At 37.9% G+C, this 17,744-nt stretch overlaps 3 protein-coding genes across 4 annotated transcripts; 1 reads left to right on the top strand and 2 right to left on the bottom strand.

Annotated features, from left to right (window-relative positions):
* Positions 1 to 1,003: 1,003 nt before the first annotated feature.
* Positions 1,004 to 7,242, bottom strand: LOC147553527 (pyruvate dehydrogenase E1 component subunit beta-1, mitochondrial-like). Of its 2 annotated transcripts, none has more exons than XM_086666890.1 (15): positions 6,950 to 7,242; positions 6,657 to 6,734; positions 6,317 to 6,394; positions 5,968 to 6,048; positions 5,819 to 5,845; positions 5,626 to 5,688; positions 5,431 to 5,517; positions 4,122 to 4,247; positions 3,673 to 3,806; positions 3,484 to 3,556; positions 3,320 to 3,385; positions 2,204 to 2,242; positions 1,974 to 2,098; positions 1,767 to 1,881; positions 1,004 to 1,267 (listed from the first exon to the last, which is right to left on the bottom strand). In XM_086666890.1, exons 2-15 carry the CDS (start codon positions 6,705 to 6,707, stop codon positions 1,199 to 1,201), a joined length of 1,134 nt encoding a protein of 377 aa, XP_086523016.1. In that variant the 5' UTR covers positions 6,708 to 6,734; positions 6,950 to 7,242; the 3' UTR covers positions 1,004 to 1,198. The 2 variants fall into 2 exon arrangements, with proteins under 2 accessions (XP_086523016.1, XP_086523017.1); XM_086666891.1 differs by having other exon boundaries at positions 6,657 to 6,718; positions 6,950 to 7,166.
* Positions 7,243 to 9,305: 2,063 nt separating this feature from the next.
* On the top strand, positions 9,306 to 11,058 carry LOC147553526 (uncharacterized). The gene is made up of 2 exons (XM_086671273.1): positions 9,306 to 9,535; positions 10,628 to 11,058. The coding sequence occupies exons 1-2, from the start codon at positions 9,392 to 9,394 to the stop codon at positions 10,733 to 10,735; spliced, it is 252 nt and encodes an 83-aa protein (XP_086527399.1). The 5' UTR covers positions 9,306 to 9,391; the 3' UTR covers positions 10,736 to 11,058.
* A 4,163-nt stretch (positions 11,059 to 15,221) lies between these two features.
* On the bottom strand, positions 15,222 to 17,744 carry LOC147553525 (PKS-NRPS hybrid synthetase cheA-like). Its single transcript, XM_086668712.1, has one exon. It carries the CDS (start codon positions 17,742 to 17,744, stop codon positions 15,222 to 15,224), a length of 2,523 nt encoding a protein of 840 aa, XP_086524838.1.

Below are 17,744 nucleotides of genomic sequence, written 5' to 3'. Positions count from 1 at the left end.
TTTATGGAGTTTATTTGAGGAGTGTCGAGTAATCCATGTATATCGAGAACTAAATCAAGCAGCAGATTACCTATCGAAGATGAAGCCGAGTAATGGTGTCCTAATTCTAGAGAGTAATGAGTTTCCACGAGCACTAGTAGATATTATAGAGGCAGATAAAAGCAGAGTCATTAGACTCAGGAGAACTTGATGTAATTCTTTTATGTTTTTTAACCGCTGACCAATGCAAAAAAAAAAAAAATCGAACAGTTAAATTTGAAAAAATAATTCATGTAATTTATTACTGATCAATTGTATGTGTATTTATCGTACTCACAAACCCATTACAGGAACATACCCTATGTAGTTTTCAAAGTGGTGTGATGTCCAATTCATGGAAATATAGGGCCCATTAAAATCAAAGTCATGTTCTTAATTATTATTAGTCAAAGACTCAAAAATAGCTGCATGATATTCAATGGGAAAAAGAGAGTTTGTTTATACTATTATTATTATTTTTATTATCATGTTGTTGTTAGAAATAAAGGGATAAAATAATTGTTGCTTGTAGCTGTTATTGTTGATTTTGTTTCGTGTAGGAAACAACTATGAGAAAATTTGTTGCTTCTTTTGAATTCTTCTTATTTCCTCAAGTCTTTGGTCAAATAAAGGAAGAGAGGTTTCTTCCAACTCAAGTGAAACAACAACAACACAAGAGACAGAGAGAGAGAGAGAGAGAGAGTTTGTTGTTTCAAACAAAAAGTAGGAGTAATTGGTTGTTGCTGGTAATGACTTTACCAACATTATCACCCCACAACTTCAAAATCCATAGAGAACAAACATATCTGAAATCTTATGTGGACGACTTTTAATTTTGCCCAAGAAGCAAGGATGAAATCTGGCCGTCCACGTCAGATTTTGACAGACATTCAAAATTAACTACTTATTACACAAATATAACTAGAAAACAAGACAGAGTGAGACACAAAATGAACACATCAAAATCAAACCTACAGAGAAAACCTGAAAAGGAAAAAAGGATGGAATATTTCTTTTCATGACTCTCAGAATATGTAACAAGTTAAAAGACAAGGTCGTTGATGGTGATTTATTGAGAGATAAAAGAACTCATAAGGTTTCCTAGACGTGAAAGACTACTATGTATGTAGTTTAAGAACTCGAAAAAGAAATTAAACCTCAATAAGCTCATAACTTAAGTCTAAGCTGTAGAAGCCACTGAAACTGATCTATAGCATGTCCTCTTCGCTGCTCGCACAATATCATCAACCTGCATAGATAATCATGACATAACCAATTAAATCGAAATACTATTACGGATCTAACTGAAATCTGGCCTAAAAAATTGTAAATTTATAACCAGCGTTTTTTTCTTTGTAGTGATCTTGCCTTCGGCGAGCTGCCTATATTGTCCCCGGTTAGCCACCATACCATGGCCGGAGGTTTGTTCCTGGGGCTGAGCCCTCGCAAGTGCACCCAGAACGAGTGGGCATCCCAAGGTACTGGAGTCCCTGTACCCCCTAGTCTGCCCTCGCCCAACCATTCTGGTACTAAGTGTGGTCCCAGATACGTGTCACTCGCACGTTGGGAACCTTAAACCCTTTGAATAGGTTGGTAGCTCGAGGTGTACAAGTTTGAGCATAAAGGTGTGGCCCCATGTTTTATTATGGGTTGGTCCTCGGTACGGCACTCGTGATCATGCATCAAGGAACATGTTCGGTAAAAGAATTAGATTTAAATGAAAATGTAAGTGTTGGAAAAGAAAACACCTCAGGGACAGCCAGCCTCTCAAGATTTGCAGCGTAAGGCATGGGAACATCAGCACCTGAAATCCTCTCCACAGGGGCATCGAGATACCCAAAACTTTCCTCAACAACGGATGCACTACACAATAACCACACCGCAACATAAATATGTGATGCATAGAATGATAAATGAAAAGGTATATATATATATGTATAATATAAGATACAAACCAAATCTCGGCTCCAACACCATTTTGTGGGTATCCTTCTTCTACAGTAACTAATCTGTTGGTTTTCCTCACAGAAGCATTTATCGCTGCTCGATCAAGTGGTCGAATTGAACGTAGATTTATAACCTATAAGATTAGAGATCATTTTCGGAAGTCAAATTGGTCCTTTTGTTGGTGGTGTGGTATCCAACTTCCAGAATACATAATTCAAGAATTAGATAAATAAAGTACCTCAGCACTTATTCCTTCCTTTGAGAGGATTTCTGCAGCCTGTAAATTCGCTCATGTTAGTTCAAGATAAGAAAACAATACAACTTGCAAATTAAATTTCAAAATATTTGCACATGTCATCCAGGTCCGATGATAAAACGAGACAAGAAAAACATTGAAATTCAGATAGCTGAAGTAACATTAGATGCATCATCGGAATGGTTACCTTTCTTATAGTATAGAGAGGCAAAATAAATACTTTGTTAGGACCCCATATGAATTTGAATTCACTAGGCCAAGACTCAATTCAATCGAAGTCTAACACAAACCAAAGTTAAGTCCAGGATCGTGTTTTTTCCAAAAAAATTAAAGATCCAGATTGGGATGTCATGTGAGAACCGGAGAAGAAACGTAAATGGCTTCATCATAATTCAAGACAACATCAATGTGGGAATCATGCAAAACATCTTGAACGGACAAAAGAAGACTCTAAAGGGATCTCAAAACTAGTGAAGAGAACCATTGGCGACTAGAACTATTTTCCTCTGCACAAGCGGCAGTAGTCCCAAGCGGAAATGCCTGAACAAGTGCACTTGTCACAAAATAGATTTGTACTGCAGGAAGTAAAATAAATCTCATCTAGTGAAGAACCCAAAACACAGACGAGTATAAGTTCTTTGTAATGGTCAAAACCCCATTGAATCACAGATATAAATATATTTAATTGGATGACCACTCCAATGAATATTTAAGGGCTTGTTTCTTTACTTGCGCGATTCATGCATGGAACTAGATATACTGAATATTGGTAATATAATATATTTTAACTTCTTAGTTAGAGGTTAATGTTAATACTATCTGATTCAGTCCTCATGGAGCAATTTCAATGTAGAGCAATTGGGTAAGACGATACGTGCATATAAGTTGGGAGAGCAAAGCAAACTAAGTAATTCACAGGGAAGGAAAGTTAACAGATAGATGTATGTGGTTAAGCGGAAGCCTCAGAATAAGACCACTATACTTGTTAGATTGAACAAGACCACTTGAATTTCTATTAAAAGTCTTGACTTTCTTAGATATCTCAAGTCATTCCTATTTAAAATCTGATACAGGTCATGGAAAGAAATTTGAACATACCTGCAGAGCAGAACCAACCATCTTAGAGAAAGCTGTAATGGTAACATCTTTCCCTTCTCGCTCAATCTGCCAGAAGGTGATGATACTCAGAACGTTAGTTTGACGGACGATGGTGTTGATAATCACGGTATTAATGACAGTCTAAGGTTTGTTAGAACACTTACCTTAGCCTTCCCTATTGGGAGACAGAAGCTGGAATCAAGAACTTCTTCTGAAACAGGGAAAGATTCACCATATCTGAAAAGCAACCATCAGAAGGAAGATTTGGAGTCGAGACTAATCAAGTCCAACGGAAAAACTGACGCTATTTTCTGACTTCGATGTGTTAAACCTCTAATGTAACTCATACTTACAGCAACTCGTTCTCAAGGAACACAACAGGATCAGGGTCCCTTATAGCAGCTTTTAGTAGCCCACGAGCATCCTCCGATGAGTATGGGGCCAGCACTTTCAAGCCAGGAATGGAACCATACCATGCTGCAAAACACTGTAGGGATCTTGAATAAGTACAAACCAAAAGCTAGTTTTCTAGCATGTATTTTCTCTAGCTACCTCGTGAAGATTACACATGTCATGGGACAACGCGTAAAAGTAATCGTGTCAAATCTTAAACCTTCAACTGAAACTAATAAAGAATAAACAAAACGCAACTAGATGTTTTCACTTTTACCAATTAAAAAAAAAGTAAACTAGAAAAAAATGGTTTGCTGATCGGCCTCACCTAGAAGATCTATTAAAACTAACATTTTTTACACTATCAACTCAAAATAAACATTGCAAAAATGAAAATAATGTCCCATACCTGGGAATGTTGAGCACCAACCCCAGCAGCAGCACCATTTGGTCCTCTGAAAACGATAGGTGAAGATATCTGACCAGCAGACATATAGTTTGATCTTGCAGCAGAATTGACGATGTGATCAATTGCCTGTAGCAGAACACCTAATCAGTTCACAGTCGGGATTCCAGAGTTGCGGAGAGCATGTAACTGAACAATTCATCATGTTGTCCTTTACCGTTCTTTTTAGTAATAGCTTATTTGGTTCAATTAACTAAAACCTAGATAATGTTTATGTTTAATGAACTATAAGCATTATCATACTTAGTTTTCTTTTCACTTTTGGAACAGGCTGGTGACTTATTACAAATGTTACTTGGTAAGCAGATCGCTCTGGTACGTGGTACGGGTATCGACACACGATATGCTACCATGGGAATGTCGGGCATGCTAGGGGTATATCTCTTCCGTACGCTATTTTTTTTTTGCAGTACATTTTGAATTAGTTTTCAAACCAATATATGCTCTCTACGATGCATATATAACCGATACACATATTTTCATGCAGTCTATCTGTATGAAACATAAAGCTTAACTCACTAAATAACAAAGTCTTTTAGTAAACTACTCAACTAGTTGACCTTATCGATGTTTACAAAGGAATTGGATTAATTTAGACAAACGACTCCGGTACGCCAAATTTGGGGTGTTGGATCGCGGCCCATCCAAAAAGGGTATGGTGAAACAGGTATGTGGTACGCAATAGGGTGCTAGAGTATCTGGTAATATTGCCTATGACTATCAGACTATGTACTAAACTAGTAACAGTTTAAGTTATATCTCGAACTCTCACGTCTCAAGCCCATGTATCTTTTGTCTTGCGCTGCACAACTCTTAAAGTATATAACTAATAGATTATATAAATAACACAAACCGAGGCGAAGTACACCACTTGTTACCTTAAGAAAAAATCTGTGGCAAGATATGCTAACCCGAGCATTCAAATTATGCTTCTCCATAATCGGAGTTTGGCGAACGGCATATATGGATACAATTTACTTGCTAGTGGTAGGCACTTCAACTTTGATATTTAAACACCTAATAGGTTGGTGAATGAGTTATATGTCATATTCATGTACAATTGCAGCTTCAGGTATAACCATATAACCTCCATTCGACAGCCAATATATGTGCATCTAGAAACATAGACTATAATACGCAGTTTCCACTGAACTTCTCCAATTTTGTGTAAACAGAGAAAATGCAATTGAAAAAAAAATGCTCTAAAACAATATAACAAGATTTAACATCCAAACTTGGAAAACATTCTTACCTGCATGGAGAAGTTAAATGTCATGAACTCTACAACAGGACGAAGGCCATAATAGGCTGCACCAACTCCAATTCCAGTAAAACCAGCCTTCAGAGAATGTTACAAATATAACAGTTAGAAGATAGTAGCATCGATGAAAAAATAAAGTATTTCCCTGTTGTTCAAGTGCAATATAATAAAAGACCATGTACAAACCTCTGTAATTGGTGTATCGCGAACCCTCTCGGGACCATACTTGTCTAATAGACCTTTGGTAATCTACAAATTATAGGCATAGACAATAACTGTAAGAAATTCCGAACAGAAATGTATAGCCGGGTCTTGACTCCTAAAATAAAGTAAACCCATTAATCTCATTTCGTCATTTCATTAGAAAAAGATGTCAAACCTTGTAAGCGCCCTGGTATTCACCAACCTGCAATAGGAAGAGAAAGAAAAACATCAGGGAGAAAGACACGAAGAACAACTAACTTGAACTGATAAGCAAACATGACCCCACACAGGAGAAAGATATGCATTTCTTTTCTCCTTCTTTACCTCTTCGCCCATCAAAAATACTCTAGGGTCAGCAGACATTTCCTCATCAAGAGCAGAGTTTAGAGCGTCTCGCACTGTCATCTGCAACATTTCCGAAATTTCATAAAATTCAATGAAGAACTGTACATAACATTGGAGTCTAATAAGAATTTCAAAGCAAGACAGTTAGTGGGAAAGCTAGAAAAGAGAGGTAGGCTTGAAAAAGTCCTAGAAACATTCATATCCCCGCAAATTTGAAAATAAAACAAAACCTGATCAAGTGAATCACATTCTCTTTTGAAACAGACAATATCTACACGAGCAGAAAACATAAGATCTTAATGGATGAGTTAGCAGAACCCACAAATACCTGTTTAGCTGCCGCGGCAAAGCCTCTTGGTGCAGATATTGCTGGCAACCAAGCCCTCGCCAAGGACTGTCCTATAATCTGAAGATTATTAGAGGATATAAATATAATCAGATTCATCTACCAATTCCAGTAAAATATCACACAAAGGCAATAAGCTGCGCGAAAAAAATTGGCCCATATCCTACATAAACAGCCAAATTTTGCCCAATATCTCTCTCGTCGTATTGGGCAGAATAAGGCCATCTACTTCAGATTGAGGCCGAAACTTTCAAACATATTAATATTTTAACAATAATTTAATAAGAAACATAATAACTAAAATATAAATTAATTTGTTTACCGATGCAGGAACGCATCTGCTACCGACTTTCTGCCTTATAATCCGCAGCATACTTCCTTTACCTTCCAAAAATTTAACCTAATAAAAAAAAAACAAACTTTTCCAATTGAATGAACTGATTTTCTCTAAATTCCAATTGAATGAACTGATTTTCGCGCACAAATAATTAATCTTTAAACGAACGAATTTCAAATAATTAGCAGATCTATATTAATAATCAAAACAACATGAACAGAAGAACAGTTATTAATGATAAAAGAAACCTAAAAAGTTTTGGGTAGGAGAATTTTTACCTGGTTGATGAGTAAAATGAAGAATTGGAGATGGAATCTGGAATTGAAAAAAGAGGAGAGAGAGAGAAATGAAGAAGAAGAAGTCGGAAGAGAGGCGATGAGTGAGGAGAGAGTTTCGGAAGTATAAAATGGCTTTTCTTCTATATATAGTTTTGATGAACAAGATTTTTTGTTAGCTTTATCTATACTACTAGTATTATGTACCGACCATAATGTCTGTTTGTGAGGAAGGGAGAATGTTGTTAAAGGATTTTGGGCACATGTGTTCTCATTTGCGATAATATCGGTATTGTCTCCGCTTTTACCACCTCGCGCGCAAGTATGAGATTTTATTCTTGGCGAAGACTCGACAAACCCTCTAAAAAGGCCTCAATACTTGATAGACTTGAGCATACACCTGTAGTCCGGACTCCAAATACTCTCGTGAGCTATGTGAAACTATCACACACAAATTTAAAATATGCCAATACAAAATAGTAGTTACACCTTTATAAGTGGTACTACACTTCGTTTTTTTACAAATGTGGATTGCTTTAAAATGCACTCTTTTAATACCACGTCATAATAGAGACTACCGTGTTGATAACGTTTTATTAGATTGTTTGAACCAATATTTCGACTACTAGACAATAGTATCTATTTTAACGCTTCAAATTGACAGATTCTCGCGACTTAAAAATGGGCAGGTGAAAATGGTGCTCAGACCTTTATACAATAGCATCACATTTTGTCTCTTATTAATGTGAGATTTCTTTACACCATATTATGACATGTCGCCCGAAGATCCAACACTTCCTAGAAACTTGAGAAACGGGTGGTCAAGTTCAAGTTAAATAGTGTTCTTCGCAATAGAATGCTATACAAACGAGAAAGGTTAAAGTTTGGGAACTATCTCAAATTGAATACTACTATATTTCACTAGGATTGTCATTACATCTCATAAACATTACTTACATAAGATAGTTTCATACTTTCATCCAATTTTTTTGTTTCAAAGAAAAAACTATATGCTATAGTTACATTATAGTTTAGATTAAGAGAAAGAAAATAGTACTAATTGTTGTCTGAGACGAGATGGAGTGGCTCACTGAACTTCCAGAAAAAAGTTTTTTCTAGAACAATCATAGCTGATTCTCTTTAAAAAAAAATGTGATTCATGACATCCTTTTATGCTCATGTAATCCAAGAGAATCATTACTAGGATTTTTATTTATTTACATTATTGTGAAATAATGTGTTTTGAGCGAAAAGCAATATTAAAAAATTTCAAAATCTGACTGCAAATTTAAGGTGGACAAATGGACTTGGCTCACTATTTATCTCTCTTAATTGTTTAAGCAAATTAAAGTCGTCTATTTCGGATTTCAGTATATTTTTCGAGACGAGATCACAATTGTTGCCAAAGGTGTTCATAGATGGATCAACATAATATATTTTATTGAGATTTGAGATATTTGTGTCTTTGTTACCTTTAGCTTAAGGTGATGTTAGTGTTGCAAACAGGGCCGTGCTTGGGCCCGTGCCGGCAGGGCGGCCGCACAGGGCCTCCCACCGACAAGGGCCCGTTTGCAATAATATCCTAAAAGCTACTGTATAAAAAATAAAGAAAAAGAGGTACAAAAACATATGTTAGCCGGGATGGTTGGAAGCTTCTTATTCCATCCGTTTGGCGTGTGTTCAAAACCCACTGGCGGCAAAATTAATTTTACTCCTTTAGCTAATTTTGTAATTAAGGTTCATGGTACATTGCTAAATGACTCTTTATTTTTACTTTGTTACATTTTTTTTTACATTTTGTTATGTATTTGGGTGCATTTCTTTCATCTTTTGAAGTACTTTTAGAAATAGATGTCTAAAATTCGTAAAAAAAAATAAAAAAAAATCGAAGGTATGTATGTGAAAATCATGATACAAAATGCTATATTCGAAAATCTACTCTTAGATTTTAAACTATATCTTGTACAAAGAAAGAATACATCTTAACAAAGAAATTATAGCTTGTCCAAATTTTGTTTGTAGTTTTTTTTTTCAAAAGGGTCCAGATTCAAATTTCGCACTGGGCCCTTAAATTCCCAGGCACGGCCCTGGTTGCAAACAACCCGACAGTTTAATTATAATAACAAAGCATAACCGATGGTCTCTATATCCGCTAATGTGTTTTCCATCTAGCAACCTAGAAAATTGGTCTGCGTCATCTCATAGACGGTATCAATACGATTGACTCTACTATGATGTGGTATTAGAAGAGTGTGTTGTAAACAATCTCACAAAAGTCGTGTCTCGCGAGACTAATGTGGTGTTCCCCTTAAAAGGTTGAGCTCCCTTGTGTAGTGAGACTTTCTAAAACCCCAGCAGAGCCCACAAGTACAAAACCCGAATCTCCCCAACGACAGTAGAACAAAGTAAAGCAAGTTTCAGAGAGAGAGAGAGAAAGTGAAGAAGATGGCGGGAATGGGTGCATTTTGGGGAACTAGGGTTATGGAGATAGTGAAGAAACATGATTCAGGAGGTCTTGTTTGGAAGAGAATAAAGCTTACCACTACTAGAAAAGCCAACGCCAAGAAAAGACTTCTTAGGGTTTGGCAGGTAAAAAGTTCCCCTCTTTTTTTCTCTTTCAGTCATTTATGATCTAGGGTTTATGGTTTCAGTTGGTTTGTTGATTTCCTATAGCCCTTTTTAATTGATAATTAGGGTTTTGGATTTCTGGGTGTGTTTCAATATGTGGGTCTTTAGTTTCAATCTAAATTCTCACTGGTTTCTCTATTAATCAGTATGAGTTCTATAATGTTGTTGAGGCAATTAAATATTCCTTCTCATTATGCATCCTTAATCCTAAAACAAAAACCCAATAGTTACTTTTGAGTGTGAATGTTTGGAAAAGTCGTCTCCTTTTGGTTTTTAGGGTTTTTTTGGCTCACATTTCTCACCCTGTTTCGGATTTTTATTTATATGGGTTAACTAGATTATGGTCCATGAGATAGCACTTGTCTAGATATGAACAGGGAGTGAAATTTTCGTACAACGTCCGAGGGTACCAACCAAAGCCTTTGTACAGGTGAAGCTAGCCCTAGTTGAGAATTGTAGTTCCCTTCATTATGTTCCTTAAATCATGATTCGTAAGTAAAGAATGCTCGCTACCCATAATAAGTAGATTGTTCATACAAATTTGATTTCGGCAATCCTAGTAGCTTTATTTTTGTATCATCTATGGCTTTGTTTTCCACTGCTTTAGTTTTATATGAATTACCGTTTGTTTCTGGTTGTCGTTTACCCCATTTAAACCTTTAGCATTTCGTAGCAAAGCCATGGAAGTTCGAGTTAAAATTGAATTGCTTATTCAATCTTAAATGAAATGAAATGTTGCCCCAGACCAGTGATTTGGGTTTTTGCAAGATTCTTCGCGATCGCGGTGTATCATTATATCCAAAACCTAATGTTTGGTTGGCCAATTAAATGAAATGTTGCCCCAGACTATACTGGTTGATATGAGCGATGAATATTGCTCAAAGTCTAGCCCCATTTCTTTCAGCTATTATTTTTCAACCTTTTAGAGGAACCTCAATAGCATTTTCAACTAGAGGCATACATTATGGACGATATTGCTTTTCTTACAAAAGTGTCATTGGTTCTTTTTTATGATGATCATACAAATCTTGAATTGGATTATGATTTTTGCAGAATGAGGCAGTTTTGAAGGCATGTGCCGCGCCACCTCCATCAGAATCGACGTCAATTGGTTCTACTTCTGATATTGGAGAGAAAGAAAGCACGAGTTCCTTATCTTAAGTAAACAAAATGAGGAAAAACTAAGAAGAATAAATGGCACAGAGTGTGTACTATGAAGATGATTCTGAGCATTAGAGTTTCGATACAAAATTCAGCTCTTATCAAACTTCGCTGGTATTTACTGATTTCTGCATTAGTTCTTCTTCCTCTTAATTTTTATCCATTTAAGACTTCTCAATGTGGCAACAGTTAGAGAAAGTCAGTCATATCTTGACCTTGTGTTATCATTGGAGATCTTTATGAATCGAATTATTCATAATAGAACATGAAACACGATTCCAGTTTCTATTTTGCTTCTAAAATTTACAGTATAGTGTTCTAAATTTCATGTTCTTGTGATGTTTCAATCGCATTTCATTTTCTTGGTTGTGTTTCTTTCATCCTATATTTCATAGTTTTCTTGGCTCACTATTTATGTCTTTACTGCCATCCTACTTCAATAATTCAGATAGTTAGAAAAACCTCCAAGGGAAATTTTAAAAGGCCCCCCTGTTTTTGTTAAAAGGCCTCCCCGCTAAAAGCGCCCCTCATTATAACCCATTTGGTTATAGGGCCCCCTCTGCAAAGGAGCACCCCCCTCTTCTATATTTGACCTAACGGCAAAGTTAACGCCGTTAGGTCAAACTTAACCCAAGACCAAAATTGACCCTAAAAGACCATCTCCTTCCCACAACCAGTTTCATCCCCTCTCTCTTTCTATCTCCCGCCTTCTCTCTCTCTCTCTCTCTCTCGTGCTCTAGGTCTCTCTCGTGCTCTAGGTCTCTCGCCCTCTCTCTCATTCTTCACCATTACCAACGGTTAGTATATCTCTCTCTCCTTATATCTTTCTCTCTCTCTCTCTCTGTATATATGTCTCTAGATTTGAGTTCTGATTTTAGGGTTTTTATTGAAAGGGGTTTTCGGTTTGTTGAAGGAGGGATAGTTTCATAATACATAGGGTTCTGTTATTTCTGATGTTGATTTAGGGAAAGTTTGATTTTTACATACCCAATAGTATAGTTAGTTTATATTAGTAATAGGGTTTTGATTGGATTGATTTCTGGATTGGATTGTATTAGTTGTTATAATGTTCATGATTTTTGTTTAATTTAGTTTAAGTTGGTAAATTTAATGCTTAAAAATCATAATACGGTCGTACCAGACCGTAGAGATAGAAAACCCCCAATTTTATCTTCACCAAGCATAATTTCGGTCGAACCAGACCGAAAATATGACAAGATACGGCTCGAGGTCACCGTAAAAATGCACAGTAGCTACTGTGCATATTTTCGGTGGGCTCGAGCCGAATTTTGTGCACATTTTCGGTTCGAGCCCACCGAAAATATGCACAGTAGCTACTGTGCATATTTTCGGTGGGCTCGAACCGAATTTTAGGCATCTCACGGCTCGTGCCCACCGTATTTTGGCCAGTAGGTCAATTTTTTAGGCATCTCTCCTCTCTCTCTCTCTCTCTTTAAAATCTCCCACTCTCTCTATATGAATCATCAACCTTGCCTCCTCAGAATGAATGAATCATCTTTTTTCTTTTTTCCAAGTTGTTTGACTTTATTTATATATCCTATTTTATCTTTAGTCATGTCTCAACGTGTCGCACAAACTGTAAGTGCGAGAAAGAGGAAGGAGGATGCTAGGAAGCAGATTGTCGACGGTTCGACAAGTGAAGCAGGTGCGGATCCTTTTCCAGGAGGGCCGACGGACCGTAGCGTTCTCAAGAACTATGAGAACCATATTGCTTACCAAATTTGGAATGGCAAGGTACGTGTATGTTTTTCTATTTTTCGCACTTATGAATGTTTAATATAATAATATATTGTTAACTTTCAATAAACGTAACTTTTATGTTTGTTTACGTAGGATCGTCCTGTTTTGAAACTACATAATCACGCAAGTGGCGTGCAAGTGGGGGCCCTTGAAAGTAAAAGTATACGGGATTCAAAGAAGGAACATGTCTGGGACATAGAACTCGAGTGTAAAGTAGTTCGTGAGAAGGTGGAAGCATCAGGACTTCTGCAAATCGCCAAATACTCTTACCAGAAACTTGACCGGGTTCTTATCACGGCTTTCACGGAGAGGTGGCATGAAGATACTAACACCTTTCACATGCCATTTGGAGAAATGACGATCACACTAGAGGATGTGCATCGTATTACAGGACTTCAGATTACAGGTCACTCAGTTCATCTTGATAATGATCATGTAAATGAATGCAATCTTCTGGTGAAAGGTTTAGGGGTGACACCTGAGGCTGCGGAAGCAGAATTGAAGACGACTAAGTGCAAGAGTGTCCGAATGTTGTGGTTGAGGGAAATCTGTTCGGGTAGCTTAGACAAAGATGACGCACGGAAGAAAGACTTTTGCGTCAGAGGGTACCTTCTCCATCTTATGGGCTCGACTCTTTTTTGTGACAAGAGTGGTTCGAAGGTGCCTGTTTGCTACCTTACATATTTGATGGACTTGACGAAGGTCCCTGAATATTCGTGGGGCACGGCTGTGCTTTCTTATCTTTATAGGCAGCTCGGTCATGCTTCCACTAAGGGTGGACAAATGGCGGGTTATCTGCCCCTCCTCCAGGTATTTCTCACATTATTATAAGTTGATTAATTTAGGAGTCTATCTTCTTGGTTACTAATTGTTTTCTTGTTTAGGCATGGATTGACGAGCACTTTAAGCTTGGTCTGTCGGATTTGAAAAAGGATTTCGACATTAGGCCGGATTTGCCTCTGATGGGTAGATGGACGGAGCATGATGCACATGGAAATCTAGATGACAGACTGGTTAACCTCCGAGAGATGATCGACGATTTAGAGGAGCGAGAGGTAAAATTCTATATACTATGGTATTTTGCATGTTAATTTGACATTGAATGAGCATCTAGTATAATAATTGTGTTATTTAGGTTATTTGGGACCCATATAGACTCATGGGCATTGGTGAGTCATCTCCCCCACTATACGCCTTCTACAGCTGTTGTATCGTATTTGATGATATTGCCGAGCCGTATCAACCCGAAAGGGTGTTGAGGCAATTTGGTGTGGTTCAACATATTCCGTCTGCCCCCATGAGAGCAACAAAGAAGAGAAGGAGTGAAGCAAAGGATTATGGAGAACATACATGGTATTGGGAGAACTGGGAACATCATGTCCTCAACGAGAAAGATAGGTCGCAACGGGTTAGTTCGGCTTGGGAGGTCGATGATAGATATGCTGAGTGGTTTAGTCGAATTTCACACCCGAAGGTCCAAAACCCAAACCATCGGAAGACGAACCAAGCACAAAGCTCACTCGGTTCGATTGCTTACTACGTAAGTACACATAAAGCATGTAATCTACTTTATTTAGTATTGATGGAAATACATGTTAACAGACTTGATTTTTTTTTCAGAGAGAGGGTATTCGGCATGCCCTTGCTGCACTAGATTTGTCTGGGGTGGATGCAGGAAAGGAAATACTTCACCAAGTATTGAGGGAGGAGCAACTTCCAGAGGCACCCCAGAGGGTTCAGGAAGAAAATACAAGGAAGAGGACAAAAACAAAGGCCGTGGGCAGGAGGAAGACCTAGAACGGCTTTAGATACTTTTATATTTTGAGACCTATGTCGGAAACTTTTGAATGATGTCGGATACTTTTATAATTTGAACGGCTTTAGATACTTTATCTTTTGATATGTTAAAACGGTTGGTTTTTTATATGGTTGAAATGTTATATTTTGATATGTGCCAAAAGAGAGAGAGATACAAAAGAGAGCGAGAGAGATATGTGCCAAAAGAGAGAGAGATACAAAAGAGAGAGAGAGAGAGAGATACAAAACTCCGCAAAAGAGATACAAAAGAGAGAGAGAGAGAGAGAGAGAGAGATACAAAACTCCGAGAGAGAGATATGTGCCAAAAGAGAGAGAGATACAAAACTCCGAGAGAGATATGTGCCAAAAGAGAGAGAGATACAAAAGAGAGAGAGATACAAAAGAAGATACAACTTTTCGGTGGGCTAGAGCCGTTTATGTTGCTAAAAACGGCTCGAGCCCACCGTAATTTTGCACAGTACCTACTGTGCAAAAAAAACGGTGGGCTCGAGCCGTTTTTAGCAACAAAAACGGCTCTAGCCCACCGTATTTTTGCACAGAACCTACTGTGCAAAATTACGGTGGGCTCGAGCCGTTTATGTTGCTATAATCGGCTCGAGCCCACCGTATTTTTGCACAGTACCTACTGTGCAAAAAAACGGTGGGCTCGAGCCGTTTTTTGTTGCTAAAAACGGCTCGAGCCCACCGTTTTTTTTGCACAGTAGGTACTGAAATTATCGGCTCGAGCCGTTCTTATTTTAAAAAATAAAACTTTACCTTTGATCAAAAAACTTTACGTTTAAAAAAAAACAACTTCAACTAACAGTTAGTACTAAAAAAAAACAACTTCAACTAACAGTTAGTACTAAAAAAAAAAACAACTTCAACTAACAGTTAGTACTAAAAAAAAACAACTTCAACTAAGTTTTCATTCCATATCTATTGCTATTGCATTCGATGATGTGTCCCCTTCCTTCTTTATACTTGATGGAGTTTCTTCCAATTGCGGATTGAAATTATCGCCACTGTCAATTTTATGTTCGCAAATAGTCAACCACCTTCTTGCATCTGAAGTAGCGTATCGAGCCCATTGCCTAGCAATCGGAGGAAGTATAGTTTCGTTTTGTAGCTTAACATTAAGGAAATGACAATTGTTTACATAACCAATGCATACCATTGTATGTGGTTGAGACAAACCTTCGGAAGATGGTGTTGGTGGACCGGTGATTAAAGGTAAAAATGTCGTTGAATCATGTTTCGCCAAATGAATCAACATTATATTAAAATGAGTGGCAATTAAATAACTCGTCTCTCCGTGGGTATACCAAAACTCATGTTCAGCTGGTATATCAAAATTGTTGGTCGAAACCAACAATTCGTCATAAAAAGACCCAAACATGGCTTTGTATAACTCTGGACGTGTTTCGAGTTCATTAAGAACACCTTTTCGGATCTCAATCCAACCTACCTCCGAGGGATACCCGAGACCAAGAGCGACGGCTCTAAAACCACAATGACCGTCTCCTGGAACGTTTGTAATAGTACTGATAAACGGATAAATCACCTCAGGCATTAGACGTAAAAATGAATCACCACTACCGCGAGATCTCCTGTTGGCTTTCCGTGCACTTTTAACCGATGGAACCGATGTTTCCGGAATACATTGTGCATACTCCCAACGAGAAGGATCTCTCTTAGTAGATATGGCTGCTTCCTTCTCTTTTCTGTTTCTTGGTTTCTTTGGGGCTCCTCGGGTTTTCAATTTTGCCAAAGGTTCTGTCATGGATGTCATTGAAGGACAAACAATACTCCTCAACCTTTCTAATATGGCTTTTCTCTCAGGACCGGTCGACATATCCCACATGGAGTACAACAATCCTAATTCGTAAGAACTCTGAAGTTCGTTATATACCTCAGGAGTAGGAATAATTGAGAGTTTAGTCCATTGTGGGTCAATGAGTGACAAAGATATCACCTCACCGCGTCTCATAATGATTTCCATCTCGTGAGCACAAGGGAGACCATACACAGACCTATACACACATCCACACAAATTTGAATCAATTCCTATAGTTTTTGCCCGCTCCACCTCATCTGCCAACAGGTCAAGTGCATTGTGTGAGACATAACCCCTGAGTTCCCTAAAGGCGTTGATTTGATGAGACATCTTCACTGATGTACGACTTTTCTCGAATGTAGCTTTAATCGCAACAATCTCTGTCTCAGTCATTGAATGTATAGATTCCCAACATGTGACGAAGTTACCCTCGGATGTATCCAAGTTTCTTTTCAGCTTCGCATGTGCACCTTCAACCCTATTCGTTGTAGTATTACCCAAATGCATCACATTATCGGTCCATGCCGTTACAAAATGTTCCCTAAGTGGCAACCAAGTCTTCTGAACATAAATAACATCAATGGCGTTACTCTTCGACCACGTTGTGACGAAATCTTCAACAGCGCGATTATAATCCGCCTCGGTTTCCGCAAACATGATTAGTCGAAACATCGACATGAACTTTCGGAATGGTTTGTTTTTCAAGTGTGGTTTAACCTTTCCAACCACACACTTATCTATATGGAAAGTACATAATAAACGATCTGCATGTGGGAAGACTTCACCTATTGCATTGATTAATGCTTGTTCCCGATCAGTCAAAAATACCTTCGGCATAGAGTTAGGAGGAAATAATGTCCTCAAACGATTCAAAGCCCAAGTGTATAGATGTTCTGCCTCTCCATCCATAAAAACCATAGCCGCGGTGAATGATTTCATAGTCGAAGTCATCCCAACAATCTCAAGCAATGGTTTCCCGTATCGGTTTGTTTTGTATGTACAATCAAGCATTAACACCGTGTGGAAGCACTTCAGCAATTGGATAGATTCCGGGTGTGCCCAAAATAAGTTAGTAATCTCCCCTGTTTCCTTCTTCATTGAATGCCAATAAACATAATTGTGTTGAACTAACAATTTCATCAATTGTTGCATAGGAGTTCTACCTTCTTGTTGACTATGCCGGATTCGTATCCTTTCGTTGTATATGGTACGCATTGTCGAGGTATTATCGTTGAATTTTTTCTTTATTTGAGAAAGAATTTGTCGTGGTTTTGTACCACATTCATATAGTTCTTCAACAAAAGCCTTTTCTTCATTATTCAATCTATTGGCATATGCATGCCCAATTAAGGTCTCTGCAAGTTCATGATTATGGATCCCACACACAACTTCCACCTTCCACTTGTCTCCGTCTATCGGTATTCCTTTTAACTTGAAGGGGCAATTGCATTTCTTAGTACTCGTTTTTCTCTTTTTGGTGGACGGTTCTTTTGTTTTAGGAATTATTTCTGCCTTAAGATGAGAACGATACTCTCCACTTCTTTCACATCGTAAATCCATCTTCGGTTTTTTACCACCTTTCCGCGCAGCAGACTTACCAATCATAACAACCAT

This window comes from Eschscholzia californica, unplaced genomic scaffold, assembly GCF_041429995.1.
Source record: "Eschscholzia californica isolate CP2 unplaced genomic scaffold, dmEscCali1.0.p SCAF_3, whole genome shotgun sequence".
NCBI lineage: Eukaryota > Viridiplantae > Streptophyta > Magnoliopsida > Ranunculales > Papaveraceae > Eschscholzia > Eschscholzia californica.
The sequence above is the reverse complement of the archived record's forward strand: the minus strand, read 5'-3'. Positions and strand labels throughout refer to the sequence as shown.